The sequence below is a fragment of the Chelonoidis abingdonii genome, chromosome 11, assembly GCF_003597395.2.
Source record: "Chelonoidis abingdonii isolate Lonesome George chromosome 11, CheloAbing_2.0, whole genome shotgun sequence".
NCBI classification, from domain to species: Eukaryota; Metazoa; Chordata; order Testudines; family Testudinidae; genus Chelonoidis; species Chelonoidis abingdonii.
The window spans coordinates 50,593,673-50,621,233 of record NC_133779.1 but is presented as its reverse complement, the minus strand read 5'-3'; the positions used below and the strand labels follow the sequence as shown (position 1 = coordinate 50,621,233).

The 27,561-nt window shown below is 51.8% G+C and overlaps 1 protein-coding gene across 1 annotated transcript in view; it reads left to right on the top strand.

Annotated features, from left to right (window-relative positions):
* Positions 1–2,187: 2,187 nt before the first annotated feature.
* The window catches only part of LOC116817648 (hepatocyte nuclear factor 6-like), a 29,039-nt gene continuing 3,665 nt past the window's right edge, over positions 2,188–27,561 (top strand). The window contains exon 1 of the mRNA XM_032767991.2: positions 2,188–3,121. Coding sequence (XP_032623882.2) covers positions 2,188–3,121 — 934 coding nt within the window. The remainder of the gene's footprint in view (positions 3,122–27,561) is intronic.

Genomic DNA, 27,561 nt, shown 5'->3' with positions numbered 1-27,561 from the left:
TTTATTTATTATTAAGATGCCGATTCGAATACACTTAGATCAGACAACAGGATAAATCGGTTTCAATTTCCCTACGTGTGAGATCCATTCAGAAAAAGGGCTAAAATGCCCCCCACCCCATTAATCTACATACCAGGGGACTATTGGAGAGTTTTTCCTTTGCCCAAGGGCCGCCGGTATCTATTTTTGTAATTGTTTCAGTTGAAATCATTGTGACTATAAGAGGAGGGGATTTGGTTGCAACAACTGCATTTTCCAGAACAGAGCAACAGAGGGTTAAGAATATTTAGAAGCTCCTAATATTGGGCACAAAGCTTGTTATTTTAAAAAAAATCTCACGTTATTAACTCCTTGGGCTCATTATTGGTGGGACAGGAATGATTTTAAAACGGATACGTCCAGTTTAAACCACCTTTCAGCTCTGCTGCTAATTAAGTGTCCCCTTATCAAGTGTGAAAGGTTATGACATTCTCATCGCTTGTTTTTCATCTAACATACAAGAAAGGCAGAGAGGTGAATGTGTGTGTGTGTGTGTGTGTGTGTGTGTGTGTGTGTGTGTGTGTGATGTATATAGTTAGATTTGTATATATTCTACACAGATTTTTGAGAGTTCTGTATGAGAAAGAAATCACAGAAATATAGGAACATGCATTTGCAATTTCTGTACTATTTAGATTTACACAGACTTTTTTTATGAATCGCCTACATAAGGCAGGTAAATCACCAGAACATGAGAGTGTATATAGTTGAGTGGCTTTATATAGATGTATAACCCAAGGGTCCACATAGATTCGCTGGGTGGGTTTGTATAGATTAATCTTTCTTTACATACAGACTTTATAGATTATTTGTGATCTCATACATAAGCGAAAGGCATTACAAAAAAATACAGGTATTATACAGAGGAGAGACAGAGATTTCCTGAAATCCACTAGGCACTGCACTGTTGGTTTGACGTGGAAGGCGCTCAGATACCACGGTGATGGGCAGCGGTGTATAACCAGACAGATATGGTGTGTTTATTCAGGTGGATAGATATAAGATAAACATAATTTATTTTTTGGGGGGAAGAGTATTAAATATACCTTTTAACCTTGAGCCACAAAGTATTGCAACAAACTGCAAAGTCAATATAATCTAGATTCCCCCCTCCCCCGCCACACGCCCCTTTTCGCTCTGTTGTCCGAATTCGAAGCCGGGCCCGACCGGGTTAAATCAGGTTGGTAGCTGATTGCACATCTGTCAGATTTTAGGCTTGGTGACGTGTGAGAAGCAGGAAAGCGGAGTGTTTCCTACTGAAATCGATGAGAGTAGCTGTGGGCTGGAGCAGGGCAGTATTCTCTGGAGAGAGGGAGAGGGAGAGAGAGAGAGATCAGTGTGTGTGTGAGTGTGTAGCAGACACAAAGAAGATGGGACTATTTTGAGCTGCACCTATTAAAAACAGAGAGAGAGAGAGAATCCTCCGCCCCCCCGCCACCAAAACACAGACAGTAGCTAATTGCTGGAGCCTGCTGCTGCTTTGCAAGCACTTTGCTGGAGATCTCCTGGACTATCCTAGAAGGGTTGACTGATCAGGGAAGAGAAGACCTTTCCTCTCCAAATTCTCAGACACAGGAGCCACTCTTCTGAAAGCTCCGGGAAGAGGGGGGATCTGAACCCCTGCTGCTGATTTTCATTTCATTACTATTGTTGTTGTTTATTTTTACATCCCTCGCTCCTTCTCCCCCCCTCAACAAATGCAGCAGCCGGCACTAGGTAAGCCAGGTTCTTCATGAACTTTCTCACTTTGATTGGGATTTAAAGGGAGGGGGTGGGGGGAATCCTCCAGCCTCCCTCCTCTCCCCCCATTCCTTCCCCCAAATCCATCCAGCATTGGGTTAGAATGTGTCTAGTTTCTGATCAGTTTGAAGGGGGCTTGTCTGCGGGCTGGGGAGAAGTGATGAACCCTTGTCTTCGTGGGGCTGCAACCGAGTCCAGTGGATGTTAGATTTCTCACACTAGAGACAAGATCTGGTCGGTGAATACATAGGGGACTTCCCGCTTTGCCCATGCTCCCATCCCCACTGATAAAGGCAGAGAGGTTTCCTCAGACCCCCTTGAAATCTGGCAAGCCCTTCCCTACACTCAAGAAACGAGAGATTAATGAGTCGCACGGTAGATAAAGAGAGGATGCACTAGCCTGCAGCCATGAATGTCCAGTTGGGTTTGGAGAACGCTGGGGACATGTCCAGCCAGGACCAGGAGCTCATGCACAGTCAAGGCAGAGCCTTACACTCTGCTCTCCACAGACCTTCTCTGGTGGCCTCAGTGCTGGACGGCAGTGAGTATCACCGAGCCGAGCACCACCTGGCTACCTCTTTGCACCCGGGCCTTGGCTTTGGTGGGGATTCGCCCACTGGGGCCACCAACAGCTACACCACCTTGACCCCCCTGCAGCCACTGCACGAGAAATTCCACCACCAGCACCATCACCACCAGTGCTTGCCCGTGGGCAATGTGATTGGGAGCTTCACCCTGATGCGGGAAGAAAGGGGTCTGGGTTCCGGCGGTAACTTTTACAGCCCTTACCACAAGGATCTTGGCATGGGGCAGAGTCTGTCGTCCCTGTCCAGCCCTAACCTGACCCCCATGCATAGCTATGGCCACTCTGCCGGACACTTGGGCAATGAGAAGATGGTGGCAGCCAATAACTTCGAAGCCCACCCTGCCATGTTTGGCAGGATTGACCAGCACTTCTCCAGGGAGCTTTCCCCTTCCCAGAACTCTACCATGGGATCCCCCAACAGCATGGGCCAGCACCCCTATGGCCATGGCAGGCCGGACATGAATTCCAGACCCAACCAGCCTATCTCCACCCAAAACACCATCCTCTCTAGCCAGCTGGAGGAGATCAACACCAAAGAAGTGGCCCAGCGGATCATCGCTGAGCTCAAGAGATACAGCATCCCCCAGGCCATCTTTGCTGAGAGGGTGTTATGCCGGTCTCAAGGCACCTTGTCAGACCTCCTCAGGAACCCTAAGCCCTGGAGCAAACTTAAATCCGGGAGAGAGACTTTCAAAAGGATGTGGCGCTGGCTGCAGGAACCGGAGTTTCAGAGAATGGCAGCTTTAAGGTTAGAAGGTAAGATATTTTTTATGAGCATGACCAGGAACTGAGCCTGGAACAATACAGGGCTATATGGCGCTGACACTTGATTTCGGAGAGAGAGCCAAGGTCACCAGCTCTGTGACTTTGCTAATCTCTTTGCAAACTGGAAGGCCTGAATGAAGCCTCACTGCATGAATAATTACACCCCGAGCCTTTATTGCTTGGTAATACGAATCATAGCTATTGATTAGAACTTGCAATGTACGCACCCACGCTATGGGGGGTGGGGGTGAGTGGGTTGCAAAGGAATCTCCGGATGCCTTCTCTCTCCTGCATTCCCCTGTATTGTTTTGGGGTGGTTTCGACATACACACAAGAGGCTCCATCTTTTTTTTTCTCCACCTGCCTTCTGTCCTTTTATGCTGGTAAAGCCATTTTGTCACCTCACCCCGTAGCCTATTGCTGCTCCTCATGCTGCCATGGTGTAATCAAACATCTCAGCCTCCCGGTCAAGATGGAGACCTCGTTCTCAGAGGTTGTGTGCCCTATCCCGTGGCGTGGAAGCCTGAGCCAAAGCGGATGGGAGCCTCCACTGCTTTCCGTGAGCTTTGGATGGGGTCCACATGACCATGAAGAGAGTGATGTTTCTGTGCTGATGTTGTTATTGTAGGGTTAGTGTGAGGAAGCTGTAGGGGAAAAACTCCACAGAGAGAGGATGGGAGGGGACAGCCTTTTTCACTGACCAACCCCCCCAGGATTTTCTAAAGTGCGGGCCAGAATTTCAGCTGGTCTAAACCAGTGACTCCCATTGGCTTGAGTGGCGCAATCCTGATTTACTCCAGAGTCCTGGTTAGGCAGGCCAGGCTGGATCAATCTCCAGGTCCATCTACCCTAGTACCTGACCGGGGCCAGCACCAGATGCTTCAGTGGGAGGTGTAAGAAATCCTGCAGTGATGTGACAACCTGGTGTAGGAGCTTCTCCCCCACTAGTCTAGAGCATGATTTAAGTCCTGAAGCAGGAGACTCTTAAGCACATGCTTAACGATAAGCATATGCTTAAGTCCCATTAAAATCAATGAAACTAATACTCTTTTGTAGGGAGGGATTTTGCTGAATGGAGGCCGGTTGAGGATTTGACCCTTATCCAAAGTGAGGCTCCTAAATCCCTATTTAGGCTCCTAAATGATTGGCCTGATTTTTCCCCCCTCCCGAGCCCTTATCGCTGGGAGCTGGTGAGTGTTTAGCGCTTCCAAAAATGAGACTGATTATTTCGTGGCCTCGCTACGGATCTATGAGCCTAACTTTTATCCTTCGTTTTGAAGAATCATGTCCCAAATCTTGGTGGCTGGTGACCCTTCATATCATCGCTGTGGTTCAAGGAGTTTGCATGGCTGCTCGGAATGATTCTGCTGCTTTTTTTTTTTTCCTTTCTCCTTCATGCTTGCGAGGTTCCCCCATCATCTTCAGCAGGGCTGGTGCGTTTGAAAAGCAAAGGCGGGGGCGGGGTGCGGGGCGATGCAAGGCATTGGCCGTGTTTCAGGCTCTCGACCTGGTCCCGGTCTCTCAGAGTTTCATCCTGGTGAGCCAGTTAGCGGTGGTTTTGTGCGTATGTCTGTTAAATGCCATGTGACAACGGTCCTGGCCCCATCATATGACACAGCAGGGCCCTGCGATAACAGCGTCTCTTTGCTTGTTAGCCGCTAATTAGGCTTATGGCACCACTGGGAAAAGGGAAACAAAATGGGGGTGTTTGTGGCTGGTGGTAATGATATTTAGACCCCTTAGGACTCCCCTGACCCCCGGGTTTTATTGACATCTCTTAGCAGGCGAAGGAGCCCGCCTGGGCAACAGGAAACAGCAATAAGCTCAGGGACTGAGCTATAGCATCAAATCCCCCAGTGGCTGCCGTGAGCTTTAGATCCGGCATTTAGTGATTTTCAAAGGCATCTCTCTCCCCAGTTGCATGCTGTGTTTTCCGTCCTCCGGCTTTTACCTGGATCGCAGCACGAGACAGACATTGACTGCGTTTATTCCTGCCAGGGCTCATGGGAAAGCAGAGGGCTTCTCTGGGGTGCGGTTCCACTCCCTGGTTTCCCCCACAAGCACGTTTATTCCTAGAGTTGGGGACAGCGGGAGGTGGGGGGCTGCACTAGGCTTTTCTTCACCTCTGATTTCTAGCATCGACTAAGAAAGCCATTGGCGGTGGGGTTCTTGTCGCAGTGCTCAGGCCCTGAAGTTAGCACCATGAAGGCCAAGAGCCAGATCCTGTGATGCCCAAAGCATGGCAGAGGGGTGGTTGTGTTGTCTGGATGCGACTCCTGAGCATGCAAGCCGGTGCCCCCCGGAACTGTTGGAGCAGCCTCATGGCTGCTTAACACTGGGCAGCAGCGACTGCCTTCGATTGTGTCCCCTCTGCTTTGGAAGGGTGGGCGGCCCGGAATGAAGCTGTCGATGTGGCATGGGGGGCAGAGAAGGGTATAGAAGGCCCCACTGCACACCAGCCACTGGGTTAACCCAGCAGTGACGAATGTCTCTCAGTACCGTCGGTTGTGGGCTTGTTGCGTGATCTGGCCTGCGGACGGCGACCCTGGACTACACGCAGGCAGGCACTGTCGATAAGGCAGAGTTGGTGAGCACCAGGGACTTAGCTGCAGCCCTGTATTAGCAACCCTGGTTTGGCTGGGCTAAGAAAAGTGTTTAGCTTCCCGCCCCATCGGCTGGAAGGGTTGGCTTGGGGCCGTAAACCTCTGGGTTTGCAATTCCTATGCTCCCTGGACTTGCAAGTTTGAACCCCAGTAAAGTCGGCTCATCTCCACCCTTCTGGGAGATATACACTGAGCTCCATGTGGCCTGTCGCCCTTTGGCTGAGCCCCAGAGAAACCCAGGTCTGTCCTGCATGGATGAGAAAGCCCACCCAGATCAGGTGAGTTGCCCTCACAGATTTTAAGGCCAGAAGGGATCTGTTAGATCATCCAGTCTGACATCCCAGAGCACAGCTGAGCTTTAGCATCTCTTCCAGGCAAGCAGCCAGTCGTGATCTGAAGATATTAAGCGATGGAGAATGCACCACTTGCCTTGGCCGTCTGGTCCAATGGTTAGTTACCCGCACTGCCAATAATGGGAGCCTTTTTTCGAGCTTGGATTTTTCTGGCTTCAAGTTCAGGCCATTTGATTCTCATGCTGCATTTTCCCACTAGACCAGTGGTTCTCAGCCGGGGGTGCACATACCCCTGGGAGTAGCAGAGATCTCTCAGGGGGCGCTCAGCTCATCTAGATATTTGCGTAGTTTTACAACAGGCCACATAGAAAGCACCAGCCAAATCAGTACCAACTACATTTGACAGCGGTTTCAGACCCTGAGCAGGAATGTCTATGCTACAATTTCTAGCCCCATAGCGCAAGCCCAAATCAGTTGACCTGGGCTCTGAGAATCACTGTTACGGGGTTTGGTTTGCAGTGGAGACTTACCCTGGGTCGCTCCCCATAAGGCATTTTCCCCAGGCCTCAAATCCCTAATTTTTGTGGCTCTTCTCCGCCCCTTCTCAAAGTGTTCGGCATCCTTTCTAAACGGTGGTCACCAGAACTGGCTGCAGTATTCCCAGAGCAGGGAAATCCCATCCCTACTCACTACTTCTCTGTGTTTATGGCCAAGCACGACATGAGCCCTTTTCACCACAGCATCACACTGGGAGCTCATGTCCCAGTGTCTGTCTCCTATGATCCTTAAATCCTTTTTCAGTCACTGCCTTCAGCCCCCCATTCCGTAGCTATGGCCTCATGTCTGCGAGTTCAGTTGAGCCTTCCGCCGCTGTTCAGCATCCTTCAGGCTAGATGGTTGATTCCACCCTAGAGGTGGCTGCCTGCTGGTGATTTGTTATGTTGTTATTTTTAGTTACGCCTTAGCGCCTCGGAGCCGTAGTCATGGACCAGTCATGGACCAATATTTGTACAGCACGGTGCCCAGTGCTGTACCAATATTGAACAAAGAGAGGGACCCTTCCCAAATCCAATCTTGTTTTTCCACTGAGTGAGAGTCACCCATGAGATCAGCCCTTGTGCTTTGGGCTCTGAGCTGGCCCAGAGAACATGGGAGACAGAAAGGACCTGGGCATCTTCCTCTACTGCTGACTCTGAAGTGGTGCCCAGCATGGGGCCTGGCAGGATTGCACCCCTATTCAACAGCACCTGCGTCCATCTGCCTGCTGCCCATCAGCAGCTGTCCTCATGTGCCACCAGAGGACTTGCGCCCATCAATCCCGTGTGGAGCACTTGCGCCATTACTGGTGGGAAGTGAGCTGCAGGGAGGCATTCAGGGGGATCAGGATTGGGATATGGAGGCAATCCCTATTTCAGGAGGAGGCTAGACTCCAAATCTCCAGTTGGGGGAAGCTGCAGTTCGATGGGGCAGGGGAGGGAATTCAGCACCAGGGATTTTGGCCAAGTGGGAGAGGCTTTTTGCCAAGAGAAGCCAGGCTTGCCAGGGTCCATGGTGAATCTTGACTTGTGAAATGGGGCCCTCCGTGCTGAGGTATCGGGTTTTGCACAGGGATTGTCGTGCAGCGTAAATTGGAAGCTTTGGACAGATCCGATTGCACCACACGCAGTTATGCATTCCCCAGAAAAACAGCCCTTGTCAGCAGGCACTGCTCCCTGTGATAAAGTAGGGGCAGGACTCCTGAGTTCTCTCCCTCCTCCTGGCATGTGGGGCCCCCGGGGTGGGTTCTTTCACCTCTCTGGGCTTCTGCTTCCCCCTCCTCTCCAGATGATCACTCATACGGAGGGGTTGTGAAGGCTGATCAACTTCTGTAAAGCGCTTTAAGGCCCCAGGATGAAAATGGAGCACAGGTTTTGTGCCACGCCCCTGTGGCAGGGTGAACTTCACCTTGGTGGAATAGAAATGTTTTTATGAAATTTTAAAACCAAACAAAAACTTAATGGGAAAACAGGTTGGTTCCCCCCCACACTTTTTAATATAAACTTTCCAGTGTTGTGTCAGTACAGCAGCATGGAGAGCCAGAAAATGAAACTATCTAGGAAAGCTACTTTTGCAACCCAAAGCCGAGTAAAGGGGAAATGCAGAGCATCCCTGATGAAAGTCAATTAGGGGTGTGGGGATGTGTATTTATCTTATCTTAGGGTTTTATACTGTTGCCTGTCACCATGACAACAGAGCACCTTCCACATACAATTAACAGCATGCATAGATTTATACGGAAAAAGAGAGGGAGATTATTTACATCGGTGGTTCTCAAACCTTTTTTCGTGAACCACTTGAAAATTGCTGAGGGTCTCGGCAGACCACTTAACGATCTTTGCAAATGTTGTTTGTACCGTTAGCCAACGATTGTAAAGTGCTTTGGATGAAAGCCCTGTATAAAAAAAATAATAATAATTAATATTTTTTGTTCTACAATTAAAAGCACACAACTCCTATTTTAATATCAGGAGTCTTACCTTTCTAATGCGATGGTTGTGCCTTCTCTTCCCTGCTGGGGCTGGGAAGGAGGGGGGTCTCTCCCCTGCCACCACAGAGCTGAGGCTGGGAAGCGGGGGGCGGGTGTCTCTCCCTGGTAGCCACAGCCCTGGAGCTGGGGAAAGTTGCCTCTTTCTCTGGCTGCCATAGCCCTGCATGTCCCAAATTGTGCCCACCGCCTCTTCTCACCCCACTATCCCCTCCTACGTACTTCTTATCTCCCCCCCCCCCCCAAGGCCACCACCTCACCTTACACGTGCATCCTCCAGGGTCCAGGCACCTAATCAGTGGAGCCACTTCTGCACAGCTCCACTAATTAGGTGGGTGGCCTTCATTCTTGTGTGCTGCTGCCCAGTTGCGCACCTTAGAGGGAACTATCCGCGGACCAGAGTTTGAGAACCTCTGGTTTAAATACATTTAGCTTCCGAAAGATGCAGATCGTTGCCTAGTGGGAGTTTCAAAAGTGCCCACCTGCATGTTCAGGTGCCTAAAAAGCTTTACGAATCTGTCTCCAGGACTTTTTAAAATATGGCAAACGATTTTAGACACAAGCACTTGGTCCCATGGGCTCCTGAGGTCTGACTGGGGCTCCTAGGTGCTATCACAATACAAATAGTCAGTAACAGAGTCCCCAGCTTTCAGATGCCTGTCTTGAGACCTGGTTTTCGGAAGATGGGAAGGCCTCTGTAAGAAGTCTCGGGTTGGGCTTGCAAAATCACTACTCCTTTTTGCAAAATTCTTGGCCTTACACGCGTCACTTTTGGTACAATCAGCTGTTACCATACTATGGGATGGCAAGAAAGGTTGGTTGGTTTTTTTTTTTTAAAAATTGATTTCACTTGAAATGCATCTCTCTTTAGATTATTCCTATTGATTTAAAACTCAGTCTCTTTACAGCTATGTGGCAGATACACAGGGGCCAATCCTGCTCTCGCTGAAGTCAGTGAGCATTGTGCTATTGACTACGATGGTGACTAGCTGTCGCAAGATCCAGCATCTCGGACTCCTGAGAGTAACGTTGCTGAGTCTACAGTGATTACTTTCAGGGACAAAGGTTGTAGGATTCGACCTGTTGTGCTGCCAACTCTTTGCAATTTTGTTGCCTCAGCTCCTGGAGTCAGGTGATGCAAGAATCTTGTATTGCCGCTTACTTTTGTTATTTATTATTTTTAACCTTTGGAGTTGTTGAGAGAAGTTTGCATATGTGACCCTTAAAGGCTCCAAGAGGAGATGGCAAATAAAAACAACCCAGGATTTATTCTAGTTAAAATTCCACGCTTTTTGATCCAATCACGTGATTTTGGGGGGAGAGGGCGTTAACTTATGTTGTTTGATTGCTTGGGGTGGGCAATACTGACTCCCTAAAAATTTAATAGCTTTCCCGAAACAGTGGGAAAATTACAATTGGACATAAGCTGAGATCTTATTAATTTAAGGGTCCAATTCTGCACCATTAAAGTCTATGTGGGTTTTGCCATTGACTATAACGGGCGCAGGATCAAACCTTTCTAAGCTGAAGTTACAAACGAACTTGCGGGACTTTCTCTGTTTCAGCCTAAAGGAGCACCTTTCCAAAACTCAGGGTGATCTGACTTAGGGCTCCTAGAGGGACAGCGGTTGTTAGGAAAAATACGGTAATACTTAGAGGCCACTTCTCCGCCTGAAGAATACATAATAAAAAGTTGGCCCACACTAGACCTTAATGTGTGGTTTGACCTTTTATCTCCAGCTTCCTTAGATAAATGTGCTTTGGATTTACAAACAACATGCAGTTGCGACAAGGCTGTCAAAGGAGCAGGTACCCTGCCTAGCCTGAGCCTCCAGAAACTCAGATTTGTCTGGTACCTGGGGTTTGGGACCAGACTGTCTTTTTTGTTCCTATCTGTTTGCAGCACCTAGCACATGGGGGCTGAGGTCCAGCCAGCCAGGGCGCTGAATGGGGGTTCAGGAGGTCAGGGATCCTGCCACTGATCTTAGGCGAGTCGCTGCCCCCTCTGTGCCTCAGTTTCCCCTCCCTTCCTTTGACTTGTCTCTTTAGCTTGTAAGCGCTTTGGGGTAGGGACGCTGTATCTCATTGTAGCAGATGGGTCCCAGTTTTGATTGGCGACTGTAGACGCTACCATAATACATCTCTGACTATGTCAGTCCTTTGAGCTGGGGTGTGGCTGGAGCGTACTAACATGGAGCGCAGCCTGGCTGGGCCTGGGCCAGGAGGAGTTAACAGTCCCAGTGTGATCCTGCCTGAGATAGGACGAGGCAATACTTGGGGCCTCTAGGCTAGCCCCTCTGCTCTGTTTTTATCATGCACGCTCGATAGCAGCCAACATCAGGATCGAGCTGGAGTCACGCCACCGGCTTGAAGGGTGTCCAGACCCTATGTCCTAGTTTAGCTCGCTGAGTCAACTCTCCGCCCTGGGTGCCACCTCCGTTTAGTCTCCTGAGGGCGGGGATACTTCCATCTATCTCTAGTTCTGGCAGGGGTGGGCAAACTTTTGGCCCGAAGGCCACATCTGGGTATGGAAATTGTATGGTGGGCCATGAATGCTCATGAAATTGGGGGTTGGGCTCAGGGGTGGGGCCAGAAATAAGGAGTTCAGGGTGTGGGAGGGGGCTCTGGGCTGGGGCAGGGGGTTAGGGTGCAGGTATGGGGGTGAGGGCTCCAGATGGGGGTGCAGGCTCTGGGGTGCAGGAAGAGGCTGGGACCGAGAGGTTCGGAGGGCAAGATGGGGATCAGGGCTGGGACAGGGATGTGGGGTGTGGGAGGGGGCAGGGGGGCAGGCTTTGGACAGCGCTTACCTCAAGCAGCTCCCAGAAGCAGCGGCATGTCCACCCTCCGGCTCTTACGAGGAGGCGCGGCCAGGAGGTGCTATGCACTGCCCCATCCAAAAGTGCTGCCCCAGCAGCTCCCATTGGCCGTGGTTGCCAGCCAATGGGAGCTGTGGGAGCTGCACGGTGCCTGGCAAGCCCCTGACCCCACTTGCTGGCAGGAGCTCAAGAGCCTGATTAAAATGTCTGAAGGGCCGGATGAATCCCCTGGGCTGTAGTTTGCCCACCCCTGGGTTATGGGGATGAATGTGGGGGCAGCTGGGAAGTGTTCATGGCCCAGGCTATCCAGGAGGTCAGGGGGATGATCAGGAGGTCCCATCTGACCTCTTGAGTCTATAAACAATACAGACCAGGGCTATAGCCGTATAAGTAAGAGTTGGATTTCGATTTGCTTATGGCCTTAGCCGTGTGAAAACAAATACCGCTCCAGACTTCAAACCCAGGCCGAATGGAGCCACATGCTAGCAACTCATAATCAGTAAAAACTTTAACGCACCAAAGCATAATAGTGGGTAGCATGTCTCATCCGTGGGTCTCCCAGGAAGGTGAGTATCATTAGTCCTGTTTTACAGATGGGGAAATTGAGGCACGGAGCAAGGTTATGGGCAAGACAGCAGGTTAGGGATGGAACCCAGGAGTCCTGATTCCCAGGACCCTACTTACCTCCCACAGCAGTTCTGTACCATTTTTCACCTTAACTGTGCTTTACAGACATTAATATATCCTCTTGGCCCCTTCCAGAGCTAGGGGAAAACTCTGGGATTGGCCCAGCAGCCTTTCAATCAACCAGTGTTTCCTCCTCTAGGTGTTCAGGTCTGAGTCTCTGTGACCTGGCCATCTTCACGGGCGCAAAGCGTGATTGTCCTGACTTGGTGGTGTTCGCCCCCGCCTGGCGCTAGGGAGTTCACAAGGGGCAGGGCTCGGACGGCTGGCTGAAGAGGGTGTTGGGGGCCAGGAGAGCAACAATCTTCCTGATACGATGTAGCAAGGGACAAACACCGGGCTAGCCCTGTAACAAATGTGCTGACAAGGCATCAGGCCCACAAGCCGTTCCATGCAGGAAACCCCCGCCCAGAACCCCGTTCACGTTAACCGGGCTCAGTGCGGGTGCAGGGATCGACACACAAAGCTTAGCTTCCCGGGTCTAGAACCCCAAATGGTTAAAAACCCAAGGCTGCTACTTAACAAACTGTACTTTGTGCTGCAGGGGGTCATCAAATACTGATAGTCATAGACGATCAGGGTTGGAAGGGACCTCAGGAAGTATCTAGTCCAACCCCCTGCTCAAAGCAGGACCAATTCCCACGAATCATCCCAGCCAGGGCTTTGTCAAGCCAGGCCTTAAAAACCTCTAAGGATGGAGATTCTACCACCTCCCTGGGTAACCCATTCCAGTGCTTCACCACTCTCCTAGGGAAATAGCGTTTCCTAATATCCAACCTAAACCTCCCCCACTGCAACTTGAGACCATTGCTCTGTAGCAGGTCATTGTTTCTTGTATTGGACTAGAGCCTTAGAGACCCCATTGGGCACGGACACAGAGTGAGAGGCAGTCTCTGCCCCAGAGGGCTTAGACAAGACCGACGAAAGATATGTGTGTGTGGGAGGGAGGGAAACTGAGGCACAAAGTGTGAGTGTCCCACTCCACAAGTCACTCAAACCAGCCCATGGCAGGACAAGGAATAGACCCAGTCTAGTGTCTTATCCCTTAGCTCTGAAGGGTGAGTAAAAATGTTGTGGGTAAAGGGGTAATTGTAATGAAGCTGTAATGGTATGAATGCTCTGCTGTTACATCTTTGCTGGGAAATGGAGAGAGGTGGCTGCTTTGCAGGTGCATTGCATCAGGGGGTGCACAGGTCATGAGGGGCATCGACACCCCCCCCCCCACACACACACACTCTCCTCCGGCTTCCACACCAGAGCCTCTTGGCCTGTGCGTTTCAGTGCAGAAATCCAGGCCCCAGGGGAATCAGGCTGGCCATTCCAACCAGCTCCGCTTCCCGCAACCTCCGCCGCAGTGAGGCGCAGCGTGTCCCCTTAGCAGAATCCGCTACAGTACGTGAGCCACAGACAAAACACGGGGCCTGGCTGCTGCAGAAGAATCGAAGAGGGAGGCTGCAAATCGACAGTGGGGAGGCTAAACAGAACCGGCTGGAAAACAACCGAGATGCCCCTGCTCCCATTAGAGCCAGGCTCCTGATTTGAAGGGGAGCAGCCTGGTGGATAGAGACAGGGGTCCTGATTCTTGTGCTAATAATGCTGGTGTGGATCCACTGAGGATCCGAGCCAGAGCCTACTGAAAACCATGGAGATTTGCTCGTGTAAAACCAGGGACAGACCAGAACTGGGCCCAATTCGTCAGCCCTGCTCTTTGGAGCAATTTCTGGTTCAGCTGCCACCTGGAAACCAGAACCAGGTGCCACTCAGACCAGACTTCCCCTGCCCCACACATCTCTCCTCCCCATGCATCTCATCCCTGCCCTGGTGAAACCCCCTTCAGGGGTCCAGGTCTGAGCTCAACAGCCTGGTCGTCAGTGACCCAAAGCTGTTGCCCTCTGATGGCTGCTGTGGGTGCAGCGAGTTGTTGGCTCTCAGCCCCTGTGATCAGAGACAAAAACATCCAGCACCATGGTGATGCCCTTGGAGGGCAAAGTACCTGAACAGGCTGAATTGAAATAAAAAATTGGGGGTGGGAATCTTCGTTTCAAGGCAACACAAAATGTCCAATGAAAATTGAGTTTTCTGATTCAATGGAAAAAATGGTTTTCGGTTAAGGACTAAGAGGATTGTGGGGGGAGGGGAGGTTTTGGTTTGGCCCTTGCATCGAAAAATCCAGTGGTCCCTCAGCATTATTTTGAAACGCAGGAATATTCCCTGCTGGAGCCCTTTGGGGCTGGAGGAGAATCTGAATTCTGCCCGACGGTTGGTCAGAAGGAATAATGTGGCATTAGGATTTGTGCTTTTCTGGGCCACCGTCAAACCCACCCAGAGAGCAAACAGTCGTTTGCAGGAGGGGAGGGTCAGCACCCCCAGTTTACAGATAGGGAAACTGAGGCACAGAGAGGGGATTTGGCAGAAGAGACACAGGAAGTCCGTGGCAGAGATAGGAAACCCACACAGAAATGGGGGATGAGACTGGGAATCCTGAGTTCTGTTCCCACGTGTGCCAGTTGCTTCTTTTGTGTGAACTCCACTGTCCCCATCCCCAAAAAGGGGCAAAAGATACTGACCCTCCTGTGGGTGGGTGGGGCACTTTGAGAGTCTTACTGGAAAGGAGCCGCTATTTGTGGTATTATAAACACACCCCTTTCCTGGAGCTGGGAATAGACCCCAGGTGTCCCATCTCCCAGTCTCCTCCTGCTCTAACCACTAACCGCGCTTCCTAGTCTAGTGTCAAAAATTAAAATGAAACATTCATGTTCCTAAGCGACAGAGCAATTGACTTCTTTCCTGCTTTAATTAGGAGATGCTCTGTAACCTCGACCGAACAGCTGGGGTAAAAGCTCAGGGGGTGGGGGCGACACTTGGGAGAATGAAGTCAAACAGCTGGGAATTGGCTGGGATGAACTTTACCAGGCAGAAAATTTTCCCTGCTGTGGCAGCTGCTTCTGCTCTGTCCTCTTAGGATCTGTGGAAATTACTGCTGGGTGAGCCATAAGCTGGACTTCAAGTAATTAGCAAGAGGGGAGCTGCTCTAGGTTTGATGGGCAGGTCGAGTCAGGATGCTGGCTGTGTGCAGACAGAGATGAGAGAGTGGAAGGCTGGTGGGGGGCAGGGGGTTAGGCCAGTAGCTTGTGACTTAGGAGCTGTCCCAGGTGGGCTCAGTTCCTTCTGCCACAAACTTCCTGAGAGTACCTCTACGCTGCAGTGAAAAACCCGCGGCTGGCTCAGACCAGCTGACTTGGGCTCGGATGCAGGGGGTGTTTAATTGTTGTGCTCATGTTCAGGCTCAGAGCCAGAGTGGTGGGAGGATCCCAGAGCCTGGGCTGCAGCCCTGGGCTGGACCTCTACCTAAGGGTGCGTCTACACTGCAAAAAAACCCATCCCCTAAAAACCATGGCAACAAGTCTCAGGACCCGGCTCTACAGACTTGCAATGGCCCTAAAAATAGCTGTGTGGCCGTTCCTGCTCGGGTTCTGACACCAGGTTTAGGGGTGGGGGTACCCCTGGGATGTCTACCCTGCCTTGTGAACCTGCATCTGTGGGACCCGCGCTTGTGGACTCGGTGTTTCCAAGCGATCATGCTGCATTGTAAACCCTTGGTTTGCGGTTGCTGGACCCATGTCTCACAGCATCCACACTGCCTTGCACAAACCTTCCAGCTTGGGTCTGGGGCTTGAGCTGTGTCCACACTGCAAAATGACAGGGCTTGGATCGGAGTCTCAGGCTCAGACACCTTCCAAGATGGGTCATAGGATCCAACCGGGTCCCCAGGGCTTGCTGACCCACATCAGACTGATTTGTGTGGTGATGGATAGGGGGGCTGAGGCTCAAACCGGAGTGTGAACACAGCTTTACAACACAGGGGTTCTCAAACGTTTGTACTGGTGACCCCTTTCAATAACAAGCATTGAGTGCGACCCCCCCCCCTTAAATATATAAAAATGTGTTTTTAATTTATAACACCATTATAACTGCTGGATGTAAAGCAGTGTTTGGGGTGGAGGCTGAAAGCTTGTAACCCCCCATGTAAAGACCTCATGAACCCCTGAGGGGTCCCGATCCCCAGTTTGAGAACCCCTGGTGTAGACGCACCTAGACTAGCTCCTGAAAGGTATTTACGTGCCTAACTCTCATTGGTTTCAATGGGGAGTTACCGGCCTGCAGACCTCTGCGGAGCAGGGCTTTAGTCTCTCTGTTCCTAGTTCCCCATCCGTACAATGCGGATAATAGTCCTGCCCTGCCTCCCAGGGGATGGGGAGGATAAAGATGGTGAGGTGCTGTGATGGGAGCCAGATGGAGAGACAGAACCCCACTGAGTGCTCCTGGACTTATCAGCTCCCCTGGACTCCTGAATCCAGCTGATTTGTTATTGTAGGGTCTCCTGAGGAGGCCTGCTCACATGGGGCTGTTGATGGAAGGTCAATAAGCTCTGGGAACGCTGGCTCTGCCCATGTCAGCTCTGGAGGCAGTTAATGGGGGTGGAGGGACACTATGTTTCAGTGGGGGAAGGGCATGGCTGCAGGGGTTTACAGACTCCATGTCCACTGAGGATGCAGGTGGAGGCAATGAGTCAAATCTTCCCAGCCCACCATCAAAGGGGCGGCTGCTCCCAGCCAGAGCAACTCTGAATGCTGGGCAAGGAGAAGCCCACAATGCGAGAATTTCACGGAGGGAGCCAGTGTAGATCTCTGGCCCGGTGGCTTCACACTGAACGGGGAGTGGCTCCTGCGGCTGGGCGATCCCCAGTGCCCCATTAAAGCAAGGGAGCAGGGTATCTGGGTTCTAGTCTCTGCTCTGGGAGGGGAGTGGTGCCTAATGGATAGAGCAGGAGACGTGGGCCGGGGGACTCCGTCTTCTGTTTCCAGCTCCTGAGGGGAGCATGATCTAGTGTCTGGGCCTGGGATCCAGGATGTTTGGGTTTTGATTCCTGGCCCTGAGTCTCTGCACACCCTCGGGCAGTAGCATCCCCCTCCATTTATCCATCTCTCCTAACACCCCACAGTGTGGGGCTGGGAAAGCACGAAGTAATGTTGCAATCCCTTGGGCCATTGGTTCAGCAGGGCTGGGTACCAGATGGATGTGGCAGGGATGCAGACTGGTGAGCAGGGCAGATGCCAGACTCCATCCATGCTGCAGAGACCCAGACTCAATCCAGGCTGCCATGGGGGAAGGGAGGAGGAGCAAATTCCTGATTGGTTTCCAACCCCCCTAGGGTGCTTTATTTAAGGGAAGCCATCGATTTTTTTCCTCTCTCTCCTCCTTTCAGTCAGTCAGTCAGTGACAGTCACAACCTAGTAGTCAATAGCCCACAAATCCCTGCGCCCGATTCCCTAGGGGGACTTTTCTGCCAGGGAAGCATTGATTTGGATTTGCCAAAATTAGCCCCCTCTTTTTGCATCCTCCCCTTTCCCTCTCCCAGCCTGTGTTTATCGTCTATGCAAAGTGATGGCAAAATTCTCTACAGAGGCGAGTCCCTGGAAGTCATTGCTCGTGCACAGGGTGGGTCTGGGAGCGGCCTGAGAGTGGGCGTATTTACTCTCCTCTGAAAGGAGCTGCAAATAAGAACCGGGCCCAGGTGAGAGGCAGCATCAGCAGAGATTCTTCCTCTCAGCGGCCTTAAAACCCAACCCGGCCATGGCAGCCTGTTAGCCACAGGGCCATGATGGAGGCCATATTGCCGGAGTCTCGGGCCAGCCAGCCTTCCTCTGGTGGGTGGAATTTCCATCCTTAAAGGTTTTTAGGGCCCCGCTTGACAAAGCCCTGCCTGGGATGATTTAGTTGGGGATTGATCCTGCTTTGAGCAGGTGGTTGGACTAAGTGACCTCCAGAGGTCCCTTCTGATCCTGATATTCTATGGTTCTGTGAAAGAGATCAGGCCCTTTGGACTCAACCATATCTTCTCTGTGGGCCAGGGGCTGGTTTTTAGCTCGGTATGGTTGTAATGCATGGATGTAAATGTACATTTGTACATTTTAGCTCGATACGCTTTCCTATCCTAGCGGAGATGCTTAAAGGACCCGTTGGCTGTTCCCAATGTTTGTCCTCCTCCAGGGCTGGGGAAACTCCCCCAGATATGGGTCTTTTAAGGCTTGGGGGCTGAATCCAGTTGGGAAAGGATTGGCCAAGGGGTTTTCGGAGAGGAGGGAGATGGAGAGCAGGAGAAGTGACCTTAAAGGACCGCAGGTTGCGTGGGAACAGCGGAAGCAGGTGCAAAGAAAACAGGGAGAGAGTCCATGTGGTATGAGCATGGTCCACCCGGCCACAGGTCCCTGTAGTCCCCACTGAGTGCAGGGGGCTGTCCCAGAGAGCAGAATTAGCCCTCCTGGGGGTGAAGGTTTGGGACCTGGTGTCCATTGCCCTGCCCCAAAGTGTGTGTGGGAGGGATACTGACTGGGGAGCAGTGCCCCCGCCCCCAGCACAGGTATAAATGCCCACGAAAGTAGCAGGGCAGCCAACCTTCCCAGGCGAGAAGGAGAAAGGTTTCATTCTTTCCTTGGGCACTGACTCTCCCAGCCCCTCGCCCTCCCCGGTGGGTGGGGGCCAGTGACCCCCGTGCCCCTGTGTCCGGAGAGGATCCTACCAATCTGCCTGGCCTTCCCCATTGCCATGGCAACCTCTCCTGGGCGATTTATCTCTGCAGCGTGATTCACAGCCACGCTCTCTCACTGCCTGTGTTTGTCTGGGCCATCTACAGGTCCTAACCATTATGCCACCTGCTCCTCTCCCAGCACCTCTGTCCTGGTGCCTGGGTACAAGGACTAGAGCAGGGATGACAGGCCAGACCTCCGAAGCACCAAGCGAACAGGCTGCTCTGATCCTTTAGGCCAACTGCAGTGGTAGGGTGGCTGGAGCTGACCCAATAGGATTTGGGCACCTAAATCACTTGGGCATCTTGGGATTCCAGCCTGGAATCTTAGGGCCAAAATCCCCCTCTCGGTCACACCCATGAAATGGGGAAGTCAGTGAAACTGAAGGAAACTGGAGGGGAGCTCAAAGGCCTGACTGAGATTGGGGCCCTGTTGTGCCAGGAGCTGCCCAGACACAGAGTGACCGAGATCAGGGCCCCGTCATGCCAGGCGCTGCCCAGCCACGTCCCTGCCCTGAAGTCTAGACAGACAAGTGAAGGGTTATTATACTCATTTTAGTGGCTGGGGAACTGAGGCGCAGACAGAAGATGTGACTCATCCAGGGGATCCTCCCCCCAGCTCCTGCCAGACTCAGAGGGAGTTGCAGATGCCCAATGCCTGGGAAAAATCAGGCCTTTAATTTTTTGTCAATCCAGCCATCTTGTGAATTTCCTGCTATGAGCACATTGTGACACTGCCAGCAGGGCTGTTATGAGAGCAGGTGGGGAATATATTGGTGGGAGAAGGGGAGCAAGCAAGGAGGGGGAGTGAGACTGGGGTTGTGATCAGCTCTTAACAAGAGCAAGACACAAAATGGGGAAGGGGGGGAGAGAGCTTCTTTGCAAAAGGCTTTGAGATCTTCTGATGGAAGATGTCCTGAAAACAAAATCTTGTCCCCTGGGCCCTCTCTTTCTTTGAAGCCAGTGGGGCTGGTCACTGCCGGGAGGATGGGTTGCTTGGCTAGGAGGAGACCAATCCAGACCAGGTGGACAAGTCCTGTCATCTCGGTGTTACTCATTAGAACTAGGGATTGTCACCAGGATCACCCCTGCCCATCCCGGATCCAAACTCCTCCCCGTCGAAGTTTGAGGGTGTTCAAAGCCGGCCTCTGAATTTCTGTGGCTGGCGCTCATCTTGTGTCAGACCGTGGCTTGGGTGGGGTCTTTAGGTACTAAGACAGGAGACATCCCCCTTCCCCCGCCACACACACACACAAAATAGCTATTCATCTATTCGGGGCCTCTTTGACTTTGAGTAATGATGACAGGGTAGCGGCTGCCTCATGCTCTAGGGCAGCTGCTTTGGCTTGAATCAGGCACCCTCAGGGCTGGATTAAGGCACCCAGAGGGGCGATGGGCCCCAGTGCCTGCTGTCGCTTGATGGAGGCGGGACGGAAGAAAAGCTTGGAAATGGGACTGATGCCTGCCTGAGTTTGCAGCCAGCCTGAAACAAGAGCTCCAGGAGGCATGAGCCGCGGGAACTGCCCCGTTCTGCTTAACTCTGGGACCCGCTGCAACCGCGGTGGGAGATTCGGGTTCCAACCAACAGAGCAGGGGCTTAATCTGAACCAGCATAGCTAGGTTTCCAGTCCCCTGCTGAAGGAGACTATGCTCCTTTCATATCTCCCCCAGGGCTGCTGAGAAAACCCTGACCCCTTCCCCTCCCTCCCCCAGCAAATGCCATCCGTGGCTGCTTGAAGCCCAGCCCAGCAAGGGTTAACACGAAATAGGCTGTTGTTTGCAGACGCGCTGCTTGGATCTGATCAATATTTTCTATCAGCGTGCGGCCCCAGATGAGGAGCCAGGCGGGGAGTGGGATCCTACCCAATTCCTTCCGGTGCCACCCCGCCGCCCAACCAGCCCACCACCCACCGCCCAGCTCGCACCGCCTGGCCCTCTATCTGTTCGGATCATGCACCTCCGCACTGAACGAAGGACATATGTGATTAGAAAATACTTGATGTCAGATCCACCGACGCAGGACGGCATGGTCGTGCAAACCAACGAGTCCTATTTCGCAGGAGACGAATGGTGTTCAACCCTGTTGCTGAGAGCGTGCGGCATTTCGTCACAGCAGCCAGCGGGATGGGAAATGTGTGTCAGCGGGCGCGCGGGGGTCTGAGGATGTGAGAGCAGAGGGAGGAATGGCGGAGCCGGACAGACAAAGCTGACAAGGAGCGAGGAGAGAGGATGTAGGGATCAGAAGGGGTCCTTTCACCAGAGCCCTGGGAGCATAATGAAAGGAGCTAGTCTCCTTTCAGTCACGCGGGACAAGGCGAAACCTAGCTATGCTGGGCTTTCAAGAAGGAGGCGCAACGACCTGCTCTGAATTGTCATGGAAAGCCCGAAGTCCTCCCACCGCCTCGGTGAGCCGCCGGGGTCCCAGGTAGTACAGGCAGACGGCGGGCAAGTTACCCGCGGTCACTGCCCTCCTGGCACAGCTCTTTTTCAGGCTGGCTGCAAACTCAGGCAAAAGAGCATCCGAAGGCCGCCAATTATCCAAGCCGCATTTTCTTTCCGTCCGCCTTGCCCATCAAGCGGGATGACAGGAGGCTCAAATGGGAGTCCCAGGTCGCCACTCTGGGTGCCATTAATGTCCAGCCCTGAGGTGCCTGATATCAGCCCACAACGCAGCGCCCTAGTACCGCACTGCGCCAGACCCTGTGTGAACCCTGGTCCATCATTACTCAGAAGGGTCACAAGAACGGCCCGCAACCGACCACGATAAAGAATATGGAAATTAAGACTCTCCATCTTGTGTCGTAGTGCGGATATGTTGGCGGGGCGAAAGGTGACTGTCTCCCTGTGACTTAGTACCTAAGAGACCCTCACCGACAACCACCAATGGATCTGACACCAGCATGAAGCGTCCCATGCCACAGAGAAAAATTCAAGAGGACCTGGCTGATTGAACACCCTAAAGCTGTCGACCGTGGGGACGGAGTTTTGGTCCCGGGGTCAGATATGGTGCACGTGTCGGGCTGTGATCCCTCCGTAAGACAATCCCTGCTAAGTCTAAATGAAAGTGCAAGCACCGAGATTGACAGGGACTTTCCACCTGGTCGGTGGAATCGGTCTCTTAGCCAAGGAAGCCTCAGCTTCCATCGCAGTGACCTAGCACCCACTAGGTTTCAAACACCAATGAGAGGGCCAGGGGACAAGATTTGTGTTCTTCAGACACTAATTCCATTAAAGACAAAGATCCAAAGCCTTCTGCACGATAAGAAGCTCTCTCCCCCCTTCCCCATTTTGTGTTCTATGCTCTTGTTAAGAGACTGATCACGAAACCCCAGCTCCACCTCCCCCCTCCTTGCTTGCTCCCCTTCTCCCACCAATATATTCCCCACCTGCTTCTCATAAACAGGCCCTGCTGGGCAGCTGTCACACATGTGCTCATAGCACAGGAAATTTCACAAGATGGCTGGTATGACACAAAAATTAAAGCCCTTGATTGTTTCCAGCATTGGGCATCTGCAACATCATCGCTCCTGAGTGTACTTAAAGGCAGGTGCAGCTGGGGAGCCCGGATCCCCATGGACTGAGTCAACTAATTCCTTCTGGGTCCCTGCGCCTCAAAGCTTCCCGCTTACCAGCCTTACTAATGAAATGGATGGTTATAAATACCCCATGTCACACTTGTCTGTCTAGAACTCTCAGGGCAATCTTTCCGTGCCCAACGCCCCAACCAGCCCACCCCCACCCCACTCCCCCGCCTGGCTCCTCATCTGGGCCGCACGCTGATAGAAATATTGATCAGATCCCAAGAGCGCGTCTGCCAAACAACAGCTATTTCGTGTTAACCTTGCTTGGGCTGGGCTTCAAGCGCACGGAATGGCAATTTGCTGGGGGAGGGAGGGGAAGGGTCAGGGTTTTCTCAGCAGCCCTGGGGGATTATATGAAAGAGCATAGTCTCCTTCAGCAGGGGACTGGAAACCTAGCTAGGGCTGGTTCAGATTAAGCCTGCTCTGTTGGTTGGAACCCGAATTCTCCCACCGCGGTTGCAGCGGGTCCCAGAGTTAGCAGAAACGGGCAGTATCCCGCGTCTCATGCCTCCTGGAGCTCTTGGTTCAGGCTGCTGCAAACTCAGGCAGGCATCAGTCCCATTTCCAAGCTTTTCTTCCGTCCCGCCTGCACAAGCGGACAGCAGGCACTGGCCATTCGCCCTCTGGGCCTTAATCCAAGCCCTGAGGGGCCTGATTCAAAAGCGCAAAGCAGCGCCCTAGAGGCATGAGAGCAGCCGCTACCCTGTCATCATTACTCAAAGTCAAAGAGCCCGAATAGATGAATAGCATATTTTGTGTGGTGGTGTGTGCGCGGCGGGAAGGGATGTCTCCGGTCTTAGTACCTAAGACCCCACCCAAGCCACGGTTCTGACACAAGATGAGCGCCAGCCACGAAATTCAGAGGCGGCTTTGAACACCCTCAAAACTTCGACGGGAGGAGTTTGGATCCGGGATGGGCAGGGGTGATCTGGTGACAATTCCTAGTTCTAATGAGTAACACCGAGTGACAGGACTTGCTCCACCTGGTCTGTATTGGCTCCTGCTAGCAAGCAAACCCTCCTCCCGCCGGACCAGCCCCACCCTGGCTTCCCACCCCCCCAAAAGAAAAGAGAGGGCCGCCAGGGACAAGATTATTTTGTTTTCCGGACATCTTCCATCAGAAATCTCAAAGCCTTTTGCAAAGAAGCTCTCTCCCCCCTTTCCCTCATTTTGTGTTCTTGCTCTTGTTAAGAGTATGATCAACAACCCAGTCTCACTCCCTTCCTTGCTTGCTCCCCTTCTCCACCAATATATTCCCACCTGCCCTCGATAAACAGCCCTGCTGGCAGTTGTCACAATGAGCTCATAGCAGGAAAATCACAAGATGGCTGGATGACAAAAAATTTAAAGGCCGATTTTTCCCAGGGCATGGGGCATCTGCAACTCTCCCGTCTGGTTCTGCCAGGAGCGAGGATCCCCTGGGATGAAGTCACATACTTCTGTCGTGCGCCTCAGTTCCCCAGCCACTTAAATGAGTATAATAACCCTTCACTGATCATGTCTAGGACTTTCAGGGCAACGCAGGACGTGGCTGGCAGCGCCCTGGCAGCGGGCCCACCCTCGGATCATCTGTGTCGTCTGGGCAGTCCCTGGCGCAACCAGGGCCCAATCTCAGTTCTAGGGCCTTTGAGCTCCCCTCCAGTTTCTCAGTTTCACTGATTCCCCAATCATGGGTGTGTGACCCGAGAGGGATTTTGGCCCTAAGATTCCAAAGTCCTAAGTACAGGCTGAGAATCCCAAGATGCCCAAGGATTAGGGTGCCCAAATCCTATTGTGGTAGCTCCAGCCACGCCTACCACTGCTTTCCCTAGTTGCCTTAAAGGATACCACTCTAACCCAATCACGATCAGCCAGCCCTGGTCGCTTGGGCTTTGTCGGATGTCTGGCCTTTCATCTCTCGTTTTGTTGCCCCTCTAGTTCCTGTACCCAGGCACCAGGACAGAGGGAGTTGCTGGGAGTAGGAGCAGGTGGCATTTGATGGTGTTTTAGACTGTAGATGTTGCCCAGAGACAAACACAGCAAGTGAAGAGAAGCGTCGCTGGTTGAATTCACGCTGCCAGCATAATAGACAAAAGTAAAAATGATCGCCCAGGAAGAGTGCAAGCGCATGGCAATGGGAAGCCAGGCAGAATAGATTGGTAGGATCCTCTCCGGACAACAGGGCACGGGCGTCACTGGCCCACCCACCGGAGGACGTAGTTAGTGGTCGCTTGGGGTTACGTATATGCGTTTCGCCTGTACATGCAGCAGTCTGAGGCGCTGGGAGAAAGAAGACCTTCAGTTGGCCCAAGGGAAAAAGGAAATGAAAATCCTTTCTCCTGATCTTCTGCCCGGGAAGAAGTTGGAGGAGCTGGTCCCCGCTTACTCTTCTTGATTCATTAGATCACCCAGTATACATACGTGTGGGCCAATATTTAGTGTATTACCTCGTAGTGTGGGCATGATGCGCGGGCCCACGTCATCCCCCAGTCAGTGAATCCCTCCCACACACCCTTGGGGCAGGACAGTTGGAACACCAAGTACCCAAACCTTCACCCCCAGATGCACCTTGCATATTTTTTTTTTTTTCTTCCTGCCTCTCTCATCTGGAGACCCAGACCATCCCGCACTCAAATGGTGAGCTGCGACGGACTACATGGACCCTAGTGGCGCTACCGGGCTAATGCGACTTGCTCATTACACATGATGGACCTCTCATTCCCTGTTTTCTTTGCAACTGCACTGCCAGGTTCGCACGTAGACTATTCGGGTCTAATAACGAGTATTTACTAGGGCTCTGTCTTTTTCATAGTGGTGCGTCTTGAGTTTCACTTAGAGAGTAATAGAACGTCTCCGCTTTTTTCCACGACAATACTGCTTGCGGCGCGGGTGTGCCTGAAGTAAGTTCAACGTAACTGTTCCCACTTCTTTCTCTGCTCGATGTCCATATCCACTTCACTCTCTCGGAAAAACCCTTGGCCAATCATCTTTCCCAACATGGGATTCAGCCCCTCCAGCACCCCTTTTTTTTTTTTTTTTCTTTTATTTTTTTTATATTTTTTTTTTTTTTAAAAAGAAAAAAAAAAAAAAAAAAAACGAAAGCCCATATTCTGGGGGAGTTTCCCCAGCCCTGGGAGATGCAGGACAAGGAAAGAACAAAGTACCCCACCCTGCCAAAATATTGGAACAGCCAACCGTGGTGGTCTCATCCGGCGTCCTTAATGGAGAAGCACGTCCACTCTTCTTTACTTGTCTCGCCTAGTAGTTCTGCACGAAGTCAGTCGGGGCCAGGAAGATAATAAGGTTTTATTGTGCATTGGAAAATTGGTGAGTCACAGTTTTCCAATAGGATACATAAGTGCTTTTTTTGGAGTGCCTGTAGGTTCCATGAGTAGCAGATTGCCACTAAATATGCACATAACATATAAAAGGCTTTTTAGGAAATTTTAGCAAGTATTCAAACATTTATCAGTTATCAATTTCCCACTATTCAGGCTGGTACAATCGCGGTGGTTAATATGGATTAAAGCCCTGAGCTTTAGAACTGTAATTTCTCCAGAATATGTACAAATGTACAAATATTCACATGCCATATGCTATTCGCTTGTAGAAAATGCCAGGTGATTGACCTACATTGCTTCGTTGAAAGCCAAACCAGGTCTGATGACCAAAATCCTGCCCCACCAGAGACCATGAAACCTGTCTGGCCAGCTGGGTGGCGCTCCTAAGCCCCAGATCCCTTAAAAGCCCGGGCCGACACCAAAACAATAACGCGCCAAGCGTCCCACACATGGCTGGCCCCCAAGAGACAGGATATGTGTGAGTCCAAGGGCCTGATCTCTTTCACCAGAACCATTTAGAATATCAGGATCAGAAGACCGTCTGGCTGTTAGGTCAACTTAGGTCCAACCACCTGCCGCTCTCAAAGCAGGATCAATCCCAACTAAATCAAAATCCCCAGCAGGACTGTCAAGCGGGGGCCTTAAAAACCTATTAAGGTGAAAAAAAAAATTCCACCCACCAGAGGAAGGTCTGGCATGGCCCGAGACCTCGCGGCATATGGCCTCCATTCATGGCCCCTGTGGCTAAACAGGGCATGTGCCTTCAGTGGCCGTGGTTTGGTTTTTTAAAGCCGCTGAGAGGCTCAAAGGAAATACTTTTTCTGCTGATTTTGGCCGCTCCTCTCACCTGGGGCCGTTATTTCTTATTTATTGCCCAGCTCCTTTCAGAGTGTGAGAGGTAAATACGGCCACTTCAGTAGAGACCGCTCCCAGGACCCACCCCTGTGCACGAGCGAGCTAATTGGACCTCCAGGAACTTGATCTCCTGTAGAAGGAATTGCATCACTTGCTATGACGATAAACACAGGTTCCTGCTGTGCGAGAGGGATACGTCAAGAGAGGATTCAAATAGGCGGTTGATGGGCCCTTAATTTTCGGCCCCAAACATCCAAAATCCCATCAATGCTTCCTGGCAGAAACAGTCACCCCCGATAGGAGATCAGGGCGCGGGATTTGTGGGGCTATTGACTACTAGTTGTGGACTGTCACTGACTGACTGACTGAAGGAGGAGAGGGGGTAACCGCAACGCGGAAAAAAAAAAAAAAAAATCGATGGCGCTTCCCGTGTATGCTTTTTATTTTTTTCTATTTTTGTCCTTTCTTTACGATTTTAAATAATGAAGCACCACCCTAGGGCGGGATGCTGAAACCAATCAGGAAATTTGGCTCCTCCTCCCTACCTCCCTCCTGGGCCTGGATTGAGGTCTGGATCTCTGCAGCATGGCTGGAGTCTGGCATCTGCCCTGCTCACCAGTCTGCATCCCTGCCACATCCTCTGTACCCAGCCCTTGCTGAGAAACCAATGAGCCCAAGGGATTGCAACATACTTCGTGCTTTCCCAGCCCCACACTGTGGGTTCAGGAGGTGGATAAAGGAGGGGCTGTACTGCCGAGGGTGTGTTACAGCAGATCAGGGCCAGGAATCAAAACCCAAAATCCTGATCCCAGCCCAGACACTAGATTCATGCTCCCCTCAGGAGCTGGAACAGGGAAGACCGGTACGGAGTCCCCGGCACCACGTCTTCCTGCTCTTATCCATTAGGCACCATCCCTCCCCAGAGCGCAGAGACTTGAACCCAGAACCCTGCTCCCTTGCTTTAAGGGCACTGGGGATCGTCCCAGCCGCAGATTTGAGCCACTCCCGTTCCCAGTGTGAATCACAGTGGCCAGAGAATTCTACAACTGGCTCCCTCCGTGTGAATTTTTGAAAAATTCTCGCATGTGGGCATCTTCGCTTGCCAGCCATTCAGAGTTGCTCTGGGTGGCTAGCCGCCCCTATTGATGCTGAGGCTGTGGAAATTTAAA